The 17,836-nt window shown below is 42.3% G+C and overlaps 1 protein-coding gene across 1 annotated transcript; it reads left to right on the top strand.

The window, feature by feature from the left end:
* The first annotated feature begins 4,791 nt into the window (after positions 1 to 4,791).
* Positions 4,792 to 17,206, top strand: LOC124112335 (cyclin-dependent kinase 9-like). The gene is made up of 4 exons (XM_046472402.2): positions 4,792 to 4,954; positions 8,431 to 8,512; positions 9,719 to 9,809; positions 13,454 to 17,206. The coding sequence occupies exons 1-4, from the start codon at positions 4,866 to 4,868 to the stop codon at positions 14,290 to 14,292; spliced, it is 1,101 nt and encodes a 366-aa protein (XP_046328358.1). The 5' UTR covers positions 4,792 to 4,865; the 3' UTR covers positions 14,293 to 17,206.
* The last annotated feature ends 630 nt before the right edge of the window (positions 17,207 to 17,836 follow it).

Raw genomic sequence — 17,836 nt, 5'->3', positions numbered from 1 at the left:
CACACCTTCCTGTACAGTCATCACGTAAGCAATTTGACCCAGGGGGTAATAATGATAATAATAATAATAATAATAATAATAATAATAATAATAATAATAATAATAACAACAACAACAATAATAACAACAACAATAATAATAATAATAATAATAATACCATCATCATCATCATCATCATCATAATAATAATCACATTAATACAACCAAAGCTGCATGTGAGGCGCTAGAAGGTTAACGTGCACTTCACCATCTCGTCCTACCTGGTACCCATTCACTGCTGGGTGAACAGAGCATAATAAATAGGGTCAAGGTCACAGTGACCATGCACAGGCTTGTTGACGTTTACTGTAGAATAAGAATTTAGAAAGATTAACAATAAATTTTCTATTTGTAGAAGATAGGAGAGCATTAAATTGATGGATGTTCGGATGCATGTGGTATAAATGTTATAGTGCAAACCATTTCAAAACTTCTCTTTAAAATTCCATCTATCCAAAATACCTAATTGTTTCAATATGCTTCCAAAGTGCAGCGAAATTCTTACCTCTTAGTATTCAGCAAACATTCAGCGTTTCCCCTCGAATCATAACCCCCCTCGGGGCAGGACCCTTCATCTCCAGCGCTATCTATAAATGTCAATTAAAGGCTTGCCCCCATCTGGCCTACACCCAACCACTCCACTTTGTCAAAGAACTCAAGAAGATCGAGGTGAGGTGAGGTGAAATTGGGTTTAACGTCGCGTCCAAGATTATTGCACTTATATAGCGACGTGCATGTACGTGTGTGTGTGTGTGTGTGTGGCTGCTTGTACTAGTCCGGACTGATGCCGATTTATAGTGCTAGCACACTGAGATACCATGCCGCAGTTTAACATGAATACCCCACTCAGACATAGTATACTGACTCCGAGCCGACCAGTCCTTGTGTTAGCCCCTTAATGTCGAGCGCCAGACAGGGTAACAACAAGTACCATCTTTTAACGTCTTTTGGTATGACGCGGCCGGGGATCGTACCCCGGACCTTCCGCTCTCCGGGCGGACGCTCAAGAAGATCGAGACAGCAGATAGACGGTCAAGATTGGACTTGGTGGTGCCATGAGACCTCGTGCTCGTGTTGACAGAGACCGAGATGCAAGGCTCGAGAGACTGAAGCAGCAGCTTGCTACTGGCAGAAGATCAGTGATCCAGTTTCTGGATGCAGTTGGACATTTCATCAAATTACAGTAATTTTGCTAGTAATGATGTAGTGCTAATGTTATAAAACATGAAGATGATGGATATACATGTACATTGCAATGATAATACATGTGTATTTATGATATTTGATGTTGTGAAAACATTTGAGTTGTGAAGATGATCTCATATACAAAATGAAATTACAGAATCAAAAGTCATTTACATTCTTTGTTATCTTGTTGGAAGAGTTCATTTTACTTAAGGGATAAGGGTACAAGTGATGTGCACTCATCCATAAATTTGTTTTGATAGTAGTGTAGGCGATATGAGGTGTAGGCCAGATGAGCACAGGCCCAATTAAAAACTCCTTACGTCGCCGGATGTGACGTATGTACATGCACGTGGTTCACTGACCTTGAACCATGTTACGTAATTCCTCTATCTACAAACCTGACTGACGTTCAGGAATCGAGCCCAGATCAACGACAGAAGCGGACGGAATGTACGTTTAGTCTTGGCGTCGGCAAAGACCGTCGCCACACAAACGACAATGTCATGAAGATTCGCAGTCCGACTTCCTTCCTTTGCGCAAGTGACAGAGTAGGTCTCAGCCCCGGGAACATTGGCCACTCGGTCCCGGTGTGCGTTCTGTCACGTGATTACCATTACCTGAACCATTTTCGACCCATTCCAACCCATCCTCCCGAAGCAAGAGAGTTAACTGACTTTAAAAGTCAGTTAACTCTCTTGCCTCGGGAAGATGATTCCAACCCATCATCAATAAACATGGCTGCTGTCGTCTAAAAAAGCACCCCTGAATTTTGTCTTCCGTCGTCCACCCCGAACAACATCCGAGGACAAAAACGTACGAGCTTTGACATAAAGAAGGAATCTGTCGTAAATGATCATATGCGGGACACACAAGCAGAAAATGAAACTCGTGATCCACAATTTTTAAAGAGCATATTTTTCAGTCTCTCTTATTACACCGTTGATACAGCTATCGTTATGTCACCTTTCTGACAAAAACATATCCTATAAATAGCTGCAATATCCTATTTATCATAGGAAGGGGCATGCTTATGGGGAAAAAAAAGGAATCGCATTTATTTGATAGAATTGCAATTAAGTCTCGTTTATACGACACTCGTTAATCCGACAATCGGCTTTGTCCGGCACGGGTAGCCCAGTCGCCTAAGGCGCCGCCATTCACTGTACAGAGTTGCGTCCCTTGGGACAGCAGAAACCTATGATTGTGGGTTCGAATCCCGGTTCGCCCAAATTATGTTTCTAGGTTTGTCAGCACCATACCCATGCCCATGGGTTTCACCGAAGTGGTAAACGTCTGAGACCTGCATCACTTTGGGTTCTCCTCTGGCATTAAGTTGACACGCCGTGATGTAACTGGAATACTGTTAAAAGCGGCGTTAAACCCAACTGACTCACTCACTTTCTCCGACACAAATGATGGAAACCGACTCCGACACACCCAACTTGCAATCACTCATTAATCACTCAGTGTAATTAGAAATCAATGGTGACAGCCATGAAATATCCACGATGGACCTGTGAATGCAGATGCTCTGGATGAGGATTCTGGTGGTAGATCTTGATCTCTGGAGCCACACCTCTGAGAGACGACGGTGATGCACAACGTTGGCACACATGACGTCCACGTTTTTTCCCACAGATGAAACGGGTCAAGTCAGTATCTGGGTTTAACCATTCATTAAAAACAAATCCACTGACGTCTCCAAACACGACTCCCACCATCAGTCGACAAGGAACCTTGATTCGTCACAGGACACCTAATGCTTCGAATCTGTGTCCGTTTTTTTTCTGTTTTGACCTTTATACAATCATTGGGTGACTACTTTGCTGTTGGGACCCGTGAAGATTCCAGGGAAGAATAGGTCTTCAGCATCACATGCTTGCCGTAAAAGGTGACTATGCTTGTCGTTAAAGGCGACTAACGGGATCGGGTGGTTAGGCTCGCTGACTTGGTTGATGCATGTCATCGATCCCAATTGCGTGGATCGATGCTGTTGATATCAATCACTGGATTGTCTGGTCCAGACTCGATTATTTACAGACCGCCGTCATATAGCTGGAATATTGCTGAGTGGGGCGTTAAACAATAAACCAACCAACCAACCAACCAACCAACTTTGCCGTTGGACGAGAGGCCGGACGCCACAAATGTGAAGAGTTGCGTCCCTTGGATGTGACGTGATCCTATGATCGTAGTTTCGAAGACTAGATTCAGTCTGGTTGTGATGACTGGGCTGTCATCGGTGGCGGTAAACTTAACTCACTCAACAACAATTATCTTTTTTTTACATTGCATGGTTTACATAACCACCGACATAAAAATATCCCAAATGTAACTCAAATTTGAGAACATTTCATTTTTCTTCCCGCCAAAGACGTTAATTAAGTTTAACAATGTGAAAACATTAAAGTAAATCAATATATGAAAAGAAATAACAGTGTTTAACTCTTTGACAGCTATTCACAACTTGGCTCTTTCGTATGTATTATTTATTTTATCCAACCAACACTTTTACATTTTTCATGAGAATACTTTAAAAAAAAATTCATTTGATTTTTAAAAATATTGACATCCATCCTTCGCTCTTGAAATCAATCTAATAATGACGTCTCATTAAAACGTGAAAGAGTATGCGTTTTCAGGTTGTACTGACACACTTAGACTTAGGTGTTTTGTATAATATTGACATTCAGTTTTACCGCACTGACTGAAGATCGTATTCTCTCGTACTTGTTTTTTGGTTTTTTTTCAAATTAATTTTAAAAGCGTTCATCGTATGTCCCCGCTGTGGGCTGTTTGTAATAGTTTTCCTGAAAATGACTTATTAGTGACCGAAAGGACTTATGGGTAATTGAATACAAAATGCATGCATGTTCTTGAAACAATAATTATTTTTTTAATAACATGTTATATTTCGTCTACTTCATCTTAAAATTCCCGATGTGTTGTTAGTTATTTCTATTTGAACTCAGAAATGCATGACATTTGATAGAAAATTTAATGGGAGGAGGCAACAATGGGAGAGAGACGGTGCCCACGTGGTACTTGATCACGACATGCGTGACCTGAATAGGCTACTCGTTTACTGTTGAAAGACGATGTTTTTCAAATTCAGTTTGTAAGGGAGGTAATCGGATAGTAGTCAAAAGTGTCAGCTGTAAAACAAGGGAATGAATTGAAGCCATTATTGTTCATATTGCCTATGCGGATTAAACATTTTTGGGGAATTGTTTCATTGGAAATCTAATTTGTTTGCCATTTTGATTTAGCCATGATTATTTGTTACCGCCGTGTTGATACCTTGCATCAAAGTTTTCTTGTTTTGCATTACTCTAAAAAAAATGCGAAGTGTAATTTCTAAAGTGTTGGTGATACCATCCCCATCAATGCCGGGAGACATTGACAATAAACGCATCTCAAGTCGACGACCAGTAGGATCAATTTTGACGAATAAGGTGTACGTTGTTGTGTGTAGTTGCAACGTTTTTCACAGAAACTGATTCAAGAAACACGTTTATTGATTTTATTTTGTTGTAAGCGAGGCAAAACTTTGATGACGTCAGACCCGGAAGCGCATGGCCAGGTGCCGGTCGGTGTGAACTGTCAAATACGAAATAAATATTTCTGCTTCATTACAAATGAGCAAATACGAAGACTTAGTATTCCCCTATTGCGAAGATGAAACAAAATATGAAAAACTTGCGAAAATTGGACAGGGTACATTCGGGTAAAATATATTATTTAGTGATAAGCTGTATTTTTTTTTTATTTCTGTAGGCTTTTGTTTGCATGCCATGAATGAACACCGAACAGATGTTGAAAGGAACACTTAAATTTTATCCCATTTTATTATCCTACATTATATTTCAGACCAACATCGCTAAATATTTAATAGCAATTTGTTCCCGAGTATAAATAATTGGTGATATAGCTTTAGATAATTTTAAGGACTTTTGGATAATTTTATCAACTTTTGATACATGTCCTCTGTCATTACGAAATTTAAAAATAATATTAAGAACTTTTTTGGTGAAAATCAGTCAATGTCCTTGAAAATTTGTCAATGTAACCCAGTGTTTTATTGAACTGTATAATTTTTTCAGTGGTCCATAGGGGGTGGTGGGGTAGCCTAGTGGTTAAAAGGGTGGCTTCTCAAGCCGAAGGTCCAGGATCGATTCCCTACATGGTTACAATGTGTAAAGCCCATTTCTGGTTACCCCGCATGACATTGTAATTTGTTGGAATGTTGCTAAAAGAAGCGTAAAACGATACTCACTCAGTTGTCGGTATAACTGGTTGACAGTGGAGTCACTTGAACTTCAAGTGTTCACTCATCAAATTGAAGACAAGGTTGAGATGCTTAACATGTGGAGTCCATTCTTGTGGAATTGTTGGAATATGGCTCAAAGCCACTACAAATGGAACTAAATCAATCACACAGTTCCATGCCAAGATCCGGGTTAAAATAGGTCTTCAGCAACCCATGCTTGTCGTAATAGGCGACTATGCTTGTCGTAAGAGACGACTAACGGGATCGGAGGGTCAGGCTCTCTGACTTCGTTGATGCATGTCATCATATCCCAATTGCATGGATCAATATTCATGATGTCAATCACTGGATTGTCTGGTCCAGACTCGATTTTTTACAGGCTGCCGTCATACAGCTGGAATATTATTGAGTGCTGCATTAAACAACAAACCTACAAAAAAAACAAAGCTTGTGAGCGAGACCACGGTGGTAAACTTATAAGACCTGCTTCACTTCAGGCTTTCCTTCAACACCAAGCCTATATGCCATGATATAACTGAAATATATTTCAATGCAGTTATTTACTCACTGATTCATTCTGGGGCCTGTTTCAATTGTGAAGCTCTCTTCCTAGTCCTACATTGAGCATAAATAAAGAGAATCTGACCTGAGTGGCCTCCAAGGAGGGCTGGGACTAGTCCAAATTTAATGCCCCGGTACCCGACCCCCTATTACACGACCCTACCCGGATACCTACTGTAGGTCTCAAGAGTTGGGTACAAAATGTCTGATTGGTAATTTTGTTCTCGAGCCCAGGCAAAAAGTATTTAGATACACCCTAAACTGATCTGGTTAATCATACACTGATGTTGACAGGAGCTTTAGTCAGAAAGAAATGCGAACATTAGTGACTGGTAGTGCATCTTCCCGAGGCAAGGGAGTTAACTGACTATAAAAGTCCAGTTTAAAACCCTTGCCGAACTAGGCTGGTATTATGGAGTTACGTTTTGTCTGGAATAACGAGTCTATGCATAGTCCAATCAAAATCGCGCCCTGAAATCAAAATCTGGTTCGTAAACTGTCGTGCAGATTTCGATCAATTGCAGGGTTTGCAAAACATGTGCATCGCCAATTCGTTGTCAGCAGATATTTTCCAAATCCTTTCATGTTTTTAATCAACGTGCTCACGCAATGTAAGACCCGTTTTATCACAATATAGATCTTGATTATCGATCAGATCGTCCTGACTGGGCGCTACCATTTTGTGTGAAGCAAACGCAAGTGATACGAGAGGTGGAATCTGATTGGTCCACAGGAGAGGCTTAGAAGGGACATAATTGGTAATAGCCACTGGTGGCGCTACGATCGAGCCCAGTAATTCCAGCCTAGTTCAGCAAGGGTGGAAACTGGACTTTTATAGTCAGTTAACTCCCTTGCCCCGGGAAGATGATGGTAGTGTAACCATGAAGTTATAGCGAATTTCGTCATTAAACAATATAACCATGGGGGACTAACCCCCGGGTCTGTGAAGGCTGTGGGTATTTCGGTCCTACTCCGTACCCACCCAACCTGAGTACCTAAGGTACCCGTCCCTGCCTTAACTATAAGACATCAAGACTCGTTTATACAGGTTACAAATTTAAGCTTGAAAGACTAGTCCGGTTTTTACATTGACTTACAAAAGTTGGAAAAAAACCCAACCTGACTAGTCTTCCAAGCTTAAATTTGTAACCTGTATAAAGGAGTCTTGCTGTCTTATAGTTAAGGCTAGGCTTCTAGTCAGGTTTTTACATTGACTTACAAAAGTGGGGACCTGTGAAGATTCCAGGGTAGAATACGTCTTCAGCAACCCTTACTTGCCGTAAAAGGCGACTGTGCTTGTAGTAAAAGGCGACTAACGGGATCAGGTGGTCAGGCTCGCACGATGCTCATGATGTCAATCACTGGATTGTGTGGTCCAGACTCGATTATTTTACAGACCACCGTCATATAGCTGGAATATTGCTGAGTGCGGCGTTAAACAACAAACAAACAAACAAAACAAAAGTGGGAATCCAGGGGACGCCTTATAACTAACTTGAGGGTCCTTGCAGGCAATATGAGGGTCCTGTAAAGTAATGAGATCCCACCCGATCCCGTTAGTCGCCTTTTACGACAAGCATGGTTGCCTTTTATGGCAAGCATGGGTTGCTGAAGACCTGGATTTTCACGGGTGTTGATTGTTGCTGGAAGTAATAACACAAGGAGAATTCTCAGAGAAGGTAATTAATGGTAATAACTGGTAATGAGGTCATCTGACTGCATGATTTACCTGGACCTGCTCAGAGGCCGATGTTCAGCCCCAAGTCTGCAGCAAATGTCAGTAAAAATTCCCAAAATCGAATTTAAATTTTCCCAATTCATGTTATTAAATTATTAACTGATGTTATGTTTGGTTTTTTTTCTTGTTTAACACCCCACTCAGCAATATTCCAGCTTTATGTCAGCGGTCTGTAAATAATCAAAATTTAAACAAACAAAACATTCTTCCATGTGCTCATACCATGCAATGCTTTACCATAAAACTTTTTACTTCTGGTTTTCTTCCCACATTTAACTGGCACACTGTGATATGACAGAAGTACTGTTCAACCCCAATAAAAGATTTAATACCTGTGTTCACTCATGATAATCTGGTTGTTCCCGATGTGCATCCCTAGGGCACGTCAGAAACCTATAATTGTGGGTTTGAATCCCAGTTCACCTTGATTATGTTTCTAGGTTTGTCAGCACCATACCCATCTTCGTGGGTTTCACCGAATGGATAAAGTCGGAGACCTGCATCACTTCGGGCTTTCCTCCCACATTAAGCTGACACGCCGTGATATAACTGGAATACTGTTGAAAGCAGCGTTAAACGCATCTCACGCACCGACCCATGATATTTCTCAACATTCATTGGTTTTTCTTTTCAGTGAGGTTTTTAAGGCCAAAGACAAAAAGACGAAACGACTTGTGGCCATGAAGAAAGTGCTGATGGAAAATGAAAAAGAGGGAGTACGTTATTATCATTTGAAACCCTTGGCATGTCAGCATTTCATTCAGAAAGTGACCGCCTCCGTGGTCTAGTGGATAGAGCGTCAGCCCGGAGAGCAGGTCAGTGGTTTGATTCCCTACCTCGTCATACCAAAATGTTAGGAGGTGGTACTTGTTGTTACCCTGCCTGGTCCTCGGCATTGAGGAACTAAAACAAGGACTGGTTTGCTCGGAGTCAGTATTCTGTGTCTGAGTGAGGTATCCATGTTAATCTGCGGCATGGTATCTCAGTGTGCTAGCACTATAAAACCAACAGTCCGGACTAGTACAAGCAGCCACACACAAACGTGTATGTATGTCACTATATAAGTGCAATAGTCAGGGGGGCGACATTAAACTCCATTTCACCTCGGGGCGGTCGGGTAGCCTAGTGGTTAAAGCGTTCACTCCTCACGGTGAAGACCCGGGTTCGATTCCCGTTATGGGTACAATGTGTGAAGCCCATTTCTGGTGTCCCCCGCCGTGATATTAGTGGAATATTGCTAAAAGCGGCATAAAACCATACTTATTCATTCATTCCATTTCACCTCACTGTGAAATGAGTGAGATACTGTTCAAAGCATTGCAAAACCCCATCCATCCACCTCGCTCACTCACTCACTCACTCACTCACTCACTCACTCACTCACTCACTCACTCACTCACTCACTCACTCACTCACTCACTCACTCACTCACTCACTCACTCACTCACTCACTCACTCACTCACTCACTCACTCACTCACTCACTCACTCACTCACTCACTCACTCACTCACTCACTCACTCACTCACTCACTCACTCACTCACTCACTCACTCACTCACTCACTCACTCACTCACTCACTCACTCACTCACTCACTCACTCACTCACTCACTCACTCACTCACTCACTCACTCACTCACTCACTCACTCACTCACTCACTCACTCACTCACTCACTCACTCACTCACTCACTCACTCACTCACTCACTCACTCACTCACTCACTCACTCACTCACTCACTCACTCACTCACTCACTCACTCACTCACTCACTCACTCACTCACTCACTCACTCACTCACTCACTCACTCACTCACTCACTCACTCACTCACTCACTCACTCACTCACTCACTCACTCACTCACTCACTCACTCACTCACTCACTCACTCACTCACTCACTCACTCATGTTCTTGGTTTCAGTTCCCAATCACAGCCATCAGAGAAATCAAAATCCTTCAACTTCTGAAGAATGAGAATGTGGTCAGTCTCATTGAGATCTGCCGGACAAAAGGTAGTCATTTATTACGCCTATGCCATAAATGCACATCCCCGTGAAGATCCGGTGGAGAATAGGTCTTCAGCAACCCATGCTTGTTGTAAGAGGCGACTAACGGGATCGGGTGGTAAGGCTTGCTGACTTGGTTGATGCATGTCATCATATCCCAATCGCATAGATCGATGCTCATGATTTTCTATTACCCGTCATGCCTACAATACAAATGATGGCATGTTCGATTTCCAAGAAATGACCTCTCTCGCAAAAGGAGTGTTATTTGTTAACTTCTTTTGAAAAACTATGTGTTTTGTACACTTATTATGAACTACTCACGACTATGGTGTTTTTAATCTTGAACTTTAGTAATAATTGTTACATATATAACTACCTGTGACCACTTTTCGGAAAGTTCTAAGATTGCAGACCTGTGCACCTGTGTCATTACGCATTGCAAGAGAGCGCCGTTTTCAAAGCGTTGTTGCCGTCATGGTAGAATGGAGATAAACCTACTGTGTTATAAAATTTGATGTAGTCCCTCTGTAGAATAGATACCTCTTTATTATAATTTGGAACCTCGCGCTAAAGCGCTTTGGCGCGAGGTTTATCTCCAAATTCGATCATGTCAGAAGTGCAAAACAAGTATTCGATCATGTCAGGAGTGCAGAACAAGTATTCGATCATGTCAGAATAGATCTAAAACTTTCACTAAATTTCAATGTTTTCCATTAATTCAAACTCTCTAAATGGCACTTCTCCTGCCTCGTTTTTTAAAGATTTCCCATTTCTTGAGTTTCGTAGGTTGCTAGAGATGTGGTAAGTTAGTGTGTGAGTTGGGTTTAACGCCGCTTTTAACATTATTCCAGGTATATAACGCGGCGTGTCAGCTTAATGTGGGAGGAAAGCCTGAAGTGATGCAGGTCTCAGACATTTACCGTGAAACCCATGAGCATGGATATGGTGTTGACAAACCTAGAAACCAGGCGGACCACGATTTGAACCTACAATCATAGGTTTCTGGCGTGCCCAAGGGACACAACTCTGCACAGCAAATCTCAGTGCCTTAGATGACTTGGCCACCCGTGCCCCCCCGTAGCAAGGAAGCTGTGCATGGCTCCAGGTGTCCCATCTTTGTTAAAGAGGCAAACCTTTCAGTTTAACTGTGGTACATGGCTGATTGTGTCAGCATGTCGAATGGTTTGGACCAACCATTGGTTGGTCTGGCAGGTAATTTGAGATTGGAGAACCAAAGTAATGGATCCAGTCACGTCCTGTTCATGTTTCTAGGCAACTAACAGGGTCGAGTGGTCAGCTTGCTGACTTGGTTGTTGCATGTCATCATATCCCAGTTGCGTGGATGTTTTCAATCACTGGATTGTCTGGTCCAGATTTGATTATTTACAGACCGCCGTCATATAGCTGGAATATTGCTGAGTGTGGCGTTAAACAACAAACAAAGCAAACCATGTTTCTAGGTTTGTCAGCGCCATACTCATGCTCCCTGGTTTCACCAAAGTGATAAACGTCTTAGACCTGCAAAACTTCGGTTCATCCTCCAACACCAAGCTGACATGATATTATAGAACTGAAATTTACGAAGCCACCAATGAACAATCTCCAGCTATTTGTGCAAACATTTTAAATGTATGTGTAGCAGGGCGTGGAGTCATCCCACAAATGACATCCTTACCTTGTCAGCTTGCTGACGTGGTTAACCTCTTTGGTCATGTGGACAAGGCGTCCGACCTCTGATCAGAAGGTCCGTGGTTCGAATCCCATACGAAATTTTATATATTCACTGTAAGTTGTTTGACCAGCTTATGGTCAAAGGGAGATAACTCTAGATAACTCTTGTAACTGGAAGTGATAATGGATGTAAACAACTGCATAGCAGAATCCTTGAAATAAACCTGGGGATGTTAATCTCAATGAAAAGGAAGGTGCTAAATATGATGAGAAAATGACCTTCACTGGGTTGGAATATGGATCAAAAGTATTCCTCTTGTTGGCACTCTTAAGTTCCAGTGGGCACACACTTATATATTTTTATCTCTAGTGGTATCTCCTCAGGCAAGTGACTTTCTTCGAAATGTGCCTCTCTTTATGAATGGGTACCTGGTAGGATGAGAATTAATGTGACTGTAAACCTCCTAGCACCTCACAGATACAGTCCGTTTGACTCCAAATGAGAACGATGAATTGCAAAATAACTCAAAATCCAGAAAAGTGTATGAAACATCAATACGGTACTTGACCATGAATACCCTGTACCCAACAAAATCTGAATTTTGTTTATTTTAAGACCCATGACGGATGAAGTTCTTTAAGAAACTATCATGTAATTTTGTATAGAAATGTGTACATGACACGTAGGGGGACAAACCGTGGAAGGCACAGCGCAAGCACGGTCTGCACGTGCTACACAGTGACCGTGTTCATTCAATGACAAGATGCGCGACTCAGCAGATGTTAAACAGTTGATGTTGAATGTGTATGATTTCTTTAGAAGTGAAGCAGAAAGAGCAAAGCCTTTATATGCAATTAATAAATTCTTGAAACGAGCTTCAAAAGCTCTTGGTATGTCCCCTCAGAAACTTAAAAATGTTGTTAGTCGGGTACTCTATTTGCCAGTCTACAGGGACTGGCATTCACCTGAATTACCGGTCCTAGCCTAATTTTACTAGTAAAAACTGGTAATTACCGGTGAACGGGAACACTGGAACTTATACAGACCAATCTCCCTCAAGATATGTGAATATGTTTCAGCATGTTCAGAAGTCGCTGGGTCAGTGGGGTAGCATAGTGGTTAAAGTATTCACTGGTCTTGCTGAGGGGGTTGGGTTTGATTCCCCACATGAGTACAATGTCTAAAGCTCATTTCTGGTGTCCCCCACTGTGATATTGTTGGAATATTGCTAAAAGCAGCGTAAAATCCAAATCTCTCACTCACTCACTCACTCACTCAGAAGTCGCTTATAGGCATTTGCCTCTATGTGTACATTTGGTGCTGATCCGTGAAGATTCCGGGGTAGAATAGGTCTTCAGCAACCCCTGCTTGCCGTAAAAGGCAACTATGCTTGTCGTAAAAGGCGACTAACGGGATTGGGTGGTCAGGCTCGCTGACTTAGTTGATGCATGTCATCGATCCCAATTGCGTGGATCGATGCTCATGATATTAATCACTGGATTGTCTGGTCCAGACTCAATTATTTACAGACCGCCGTCATATAGCTGGAATATTGCTGAGTGCAGCGTTAAACCACAAACAAACAAATTATAGGCATTTGCCTCTGTGTGTACATTTGGTACGACCCGTGAAGATTCCGGGGTAGTATAGGTCTTCAGCAATCCATGCTTGCCGTAAAAGGCAACTATGCTTGTCATAAAAGGCGACTAACGGGATTGGGTGGTCAGGTTCGCTGACTTGGTTGATGCATGTCATCGTATCCCAATTGCGTGGATCGATGCTCATGATATTAATCACTGGATTGTCTGGTCCAGACTTAATTATTTACAGACCACCGTCATATAGCTGGAATATTGCTGAGTGCAGCGTTAAACCACAAACAAACAAACAAATTATAGGCATTTGCCTCTGTGTGTACATTTGGTACAGACACTGAAATAAGAACAAGACAATAACTCAATGTATTTCTTTCCAGTATCCCCCTACAACAGATTCAAGAGTACATTCTACCTTGTGTTTGAGTTCTGTGAACACGACCTTGCAGGCTTGTTGAGCAATGCCAACGTCAAGTTCACCCTCGGTGAGGTCAAGAAGGTCATGCAGCAGCTCCTCAACGGCCTCTACTTCATCCACAGCAATAAGATCCTCCACCGCGACATGAAGGCAGCCAACATCCTCATCACCAAAACTGGCATCTTGAAGCTGACCGACTTCGGCCTCGCCAGAGCCTTCAGTGCCACTAAACCTGGCCAGCCCAACCGGTACACCAACAGGGTGGTCACGCTGTGGTACCGACCCCCGGAGCTGTTGCTCGGGGAGAGGAACTACGGTCCGGCCATCGACATGTGGGGAGCTGGTTGTATCATGGCGGAAATGTGGACCCGGAGTCCGATCATGCAGGGGAACACAGAGCAACACCAGCTGTTGTTAATTACCCAGCTATGTGGGTCCATCTCGCCCGAAGTCTGGCCAGGCGTGGAGAAGCTCGAGCTGTATGATAAGCTCGAGCTGCCAAAGACTCAGAAACGCAAGGTGAAGGAGAGGTTGAAGTCGTATGTAAAGGATCAATATGCCCTTGACCTTTTGGATAAACTTATGAACCTTGACCCCTCGAAGAGGATTGATAGCGATACGTCTCTGAATCACGACTTCTTTTGGATGGACCCGATGCCTGCGGACTTGATGCCCATGTTGTCGAGGCATACAACATCAATGTTTGAGTATCTGGCGCCGCCGAGACGCAGGGGGCCAATTCCACAGCCACTGCCAAATAAGCCTGTGGCTCAGACACAACACTTTGAGAGGATATTCTGAGAAAGGTGGACCAAGTGTTATCTGGTGATAGTTGGACCAAGTGTTATCTGGTGATAGGTGAACCAAGTGTTATGTGGTGACAGGTGGACCAAGTGTTATCTGGTGATAGTTGGACCAAGTGTTATCTGGTGATAGGTGGACCAAGTGTTATCTGGTGATAGTTGGACCAAGTGTTATCTGGTGATATTTGGACCAAGTGTTATCTGATGTTAGGTGGATCAAGTGTTTTCTGATGTTAGGTGGACCAAGTGTTATCTGGTGATAGTTGGACCAAGTGTTATCTGGTGATAGTTGGACCAAGTGTTATGTGGTGATAGTTGGACCAAGTGTTGTGTGGTGATAGTTGGACCAAGTGTTATGTGGTGATAGTTGGACCAAGTGTTATCTGGTGATAGTTGGACCAAGTGTTATGTGGTGATAGTTGGACCAAGTGTTGTGTGGTGATAGTTGGACCAAGTGTTATCTGGTGATAGTTGGACCAAGTGTTATCTGGTGATATTTGGACCAAGTGTTATCTGATGTTAGGTGGATCAAGTGTTTTCTGATGTTAGGTGGACCGAGTGTTATCTGGTGATAGTTGGACCAAGTGTTATCTGGTGATATTTGGACCAAGTGTTATCTGATGATAGGTGGACCAAGTGTTATCTGATGATAGGTGGACCAAGTGTTATCCGATGATAGGTGGACCAAGTGTTATCTGATGATAGATGGACCAAGTGTTATCTGGTGATAGGTGGAACAAGTGTTATGTGTGATAGGTGGACCAAGTGTTATCTGGTGATAGGTGGACCAAGTGTTATCTGATGATAAGTGGAGCAAGTGTTATCTGATGAAAGTGGAGCAAGTGTTATCTGGTGATATTTGGACCAAGTGTTATCTGGTGATAGGTGGACTAAGTGTTATGTGGTGATAGGTGGACCAAGTGTTACCTGATGAAAGTGGACCAAGTGTTATCTGGTGATAGGTGGATCAAGTGTTATCTGGTGATAGGTGGACCAAGTGTTATCTGATGAAAGTGGACCAAGTGTTATCTGGTGATAGGTGGACCAAGTGTTATCTGATGATAGGTGGACCAAGTGTTATCTGATGAAAGTGGATCAAGTGTTATCTGGTGATAGGTGGACCAAGTGTTATCTGATGAAAGTGGACCAAGTGTTATCTGATGATAGGTGGACCAAGTGTTATCTGATGATAGGTGGAACAAGTGTTATGTGGTGATAGGTGGACCAAGTGTCATCCGATGATAGGTGGACCAATTGTTATCTGATGATAAGTGGACCAAGTGTTATCTGATGAAAGTGGACCAAGTGTTATCCGATGATAGGTGGACCAAAGGTTTTTCGCTTATATGCGGACCAAGTGTTATCTGGTGATAGGTGGACCAAGTGTTATCTGATGTTAGGTGGACCAAGTGTTATCTGATGACAAGTGGACCGAGTGTTATCTGGTGATAGGTGGACCAAGTGTTATCTGATGTTAGGTGGACCAAGTGTTATCTGGTGATAGGTGGACAAAGTGTTATCCAATGATAGGTGGACAAAGTGTTATCCAATGATAGGTGGACCAAGTGTTATCTGGTGATAGGTGGACAAAGTGTTATTCGCTGATAGGTGGACCAAGTGTTATTCGCTGATAGGTGGACCAAGTGTTATCTGATGTTAGGTGGACCAAGTGTTATTCGCTGATAGGTGGACCAAGTGTTATTCGCTGGTAGGTGGACCAAGTGTTATCTGGTGATAGGTTGACAAGTGTTATCTGGTGATAGGTGGACCAAGTGTTATCTGATGTTAGGTGGACAAAGTGTTATTCGCTGATAGGTGGACCAAGTGTTATCTGGTGATAGGTGGACCAAGTGTTATCTGATGAAAGTGGACCAAGTGTTATCTGATGATAGGTGGACCAAGTGTTATCTGATGATAAGTGGACCAAGTGTTATCTGGTGATAGGTGGACCAAGTGTTATCTGATGTTAGGTGGACCAAGTGTTATTCGCTGATAGGTGGACCAAGTGTTATCTGGTGATATTTGGACCAAGTGTTATCTGGTGATATTTGGACCAAGTGTTATATGGTGATAGGTGGACCAAGTGTTATCTGGTGATATTTGGACCAAGTGTTATCCAATGATAGGTGGACCAAGTGTTATCTGGTGACAGGTGGACCAAGTGTTATCTTGTGATAGGTGGACCAAGTGTTATATGGTGATAGGTGGACCAAGTCTTATCCGATGATAGGTGGAACAAGTGTTATCTGGTGATATTTGGACCAAGTGTCATGTAATGATAGTTGGAGATCAAATACATAGCTACCAGTAGCTTCTCACTCTCATTCTATCATCTGGAAACTTACAACAAAGTTGTTGTTTTTCTCCAGGAAGGGTTACACTAATCTCTGCAGAATTTTGTCTTGGATGAGTGGTTATGGAGTATGGTTACTGGAGTATGGATTGTCACTAGTCTCGGAGTAACGGACAAGTTGCCATGTGCGAAGTCCTGGCTTGTACTTATAACATGTGTGTCGCGTGCTGAAAGACATTGAAGTCACATTTTTTTAGGTCTTCCAAATATGAATTTGAACATTGTTTATGGACTGGTGATTTGTGGGATGGGGTGTCGTGATAAAATGTTAAATGTCGCAGGGTGGGGGAGAGGGGGGAAGGTGGGGTTTAACAAATATATGTTAGACGTCTTTACACTAACTCAACCGCCCCCCCCCGGCCCCAAGAGTCTTCTTGCATGTTACAGAAGGGGGCGAGTGGTGACGAATGACTCAGATTATTCCACTGGATGGTTTCAATTATCTGTATAGAAATTTACATAAATCAGAGCTCAAGATAAGCTTTTGGTGTTGTGGGTATTTTACCCATGCATTTTAAAATCATTGGGTATCAGTAATTCTATCTGGGTATTCAAATTTCTGTTACCCACTAGTTTTTACACATGTGGGTATTTAAGTTAAATATTTAAAAACACTATTCATCTAGTCCCTGCAAACTGGTGTCTTGTGGGTTCGAGAGCTTTATAGGACTAAAAAATACCACGATACTTCCACAAGAAAGTGTGATGGCAAATGATCATGATGTAACTGTCATCGTGGAGTTTGGCAAGGTTGACGGAATGCCCGTTTATAATTTCAAAATAAGTTACTGATTTGCTAATCGAATACGCAGGGTTACTTCACAATATTTTGATGATACGCACAAGTTTTATTTTTGTAGCGTATCTGTAATGTTCGTTGCGTATTTGATACGCTTGGATTTTATTTTACTGCATATTTCTGCATTTCTGATGCGTATTTCACGCAGATACGCAGCTTATCTGGAGCTCTGTAAAATAAATGAGGAATCGAGGCAGAGATGGAGTTACCTCCCTTTAGTCACGGCTACATACCATTTTCTGAGAGATTTGCAAAGTGTGAGTTAACTTACTTAGAAATAATGTTACCATGGTTACAATACCATTTTGGCACAGTGGGGGCCTGGATTGTTTATGTTAAACTAAAATAGGATACATTTTTTGTTAATAACTCTTCTTCTCTGTGTTTGTT

Source organism: Haliotis rufescens, unplaced genomic scaffold, assembly GCF_023055435.1.
Source record: "Haliotis rufescens isolate VD_foot unplaced genomic scaffold, xgHalRufe1.0.p SCAF_8, whole genome shotgun sequence".
Taxonomy (NCBI): Eukaryota; Metazoa; Mollusca; class Gastropoda; order Lepetellida; family Haliotidae; genus Haliotis; species Haliotis rufescens.
Note: the sequence above shows the minus strand (reverse complement) of the source record. Positions and strands in the feature narration are given on the sequence as shown.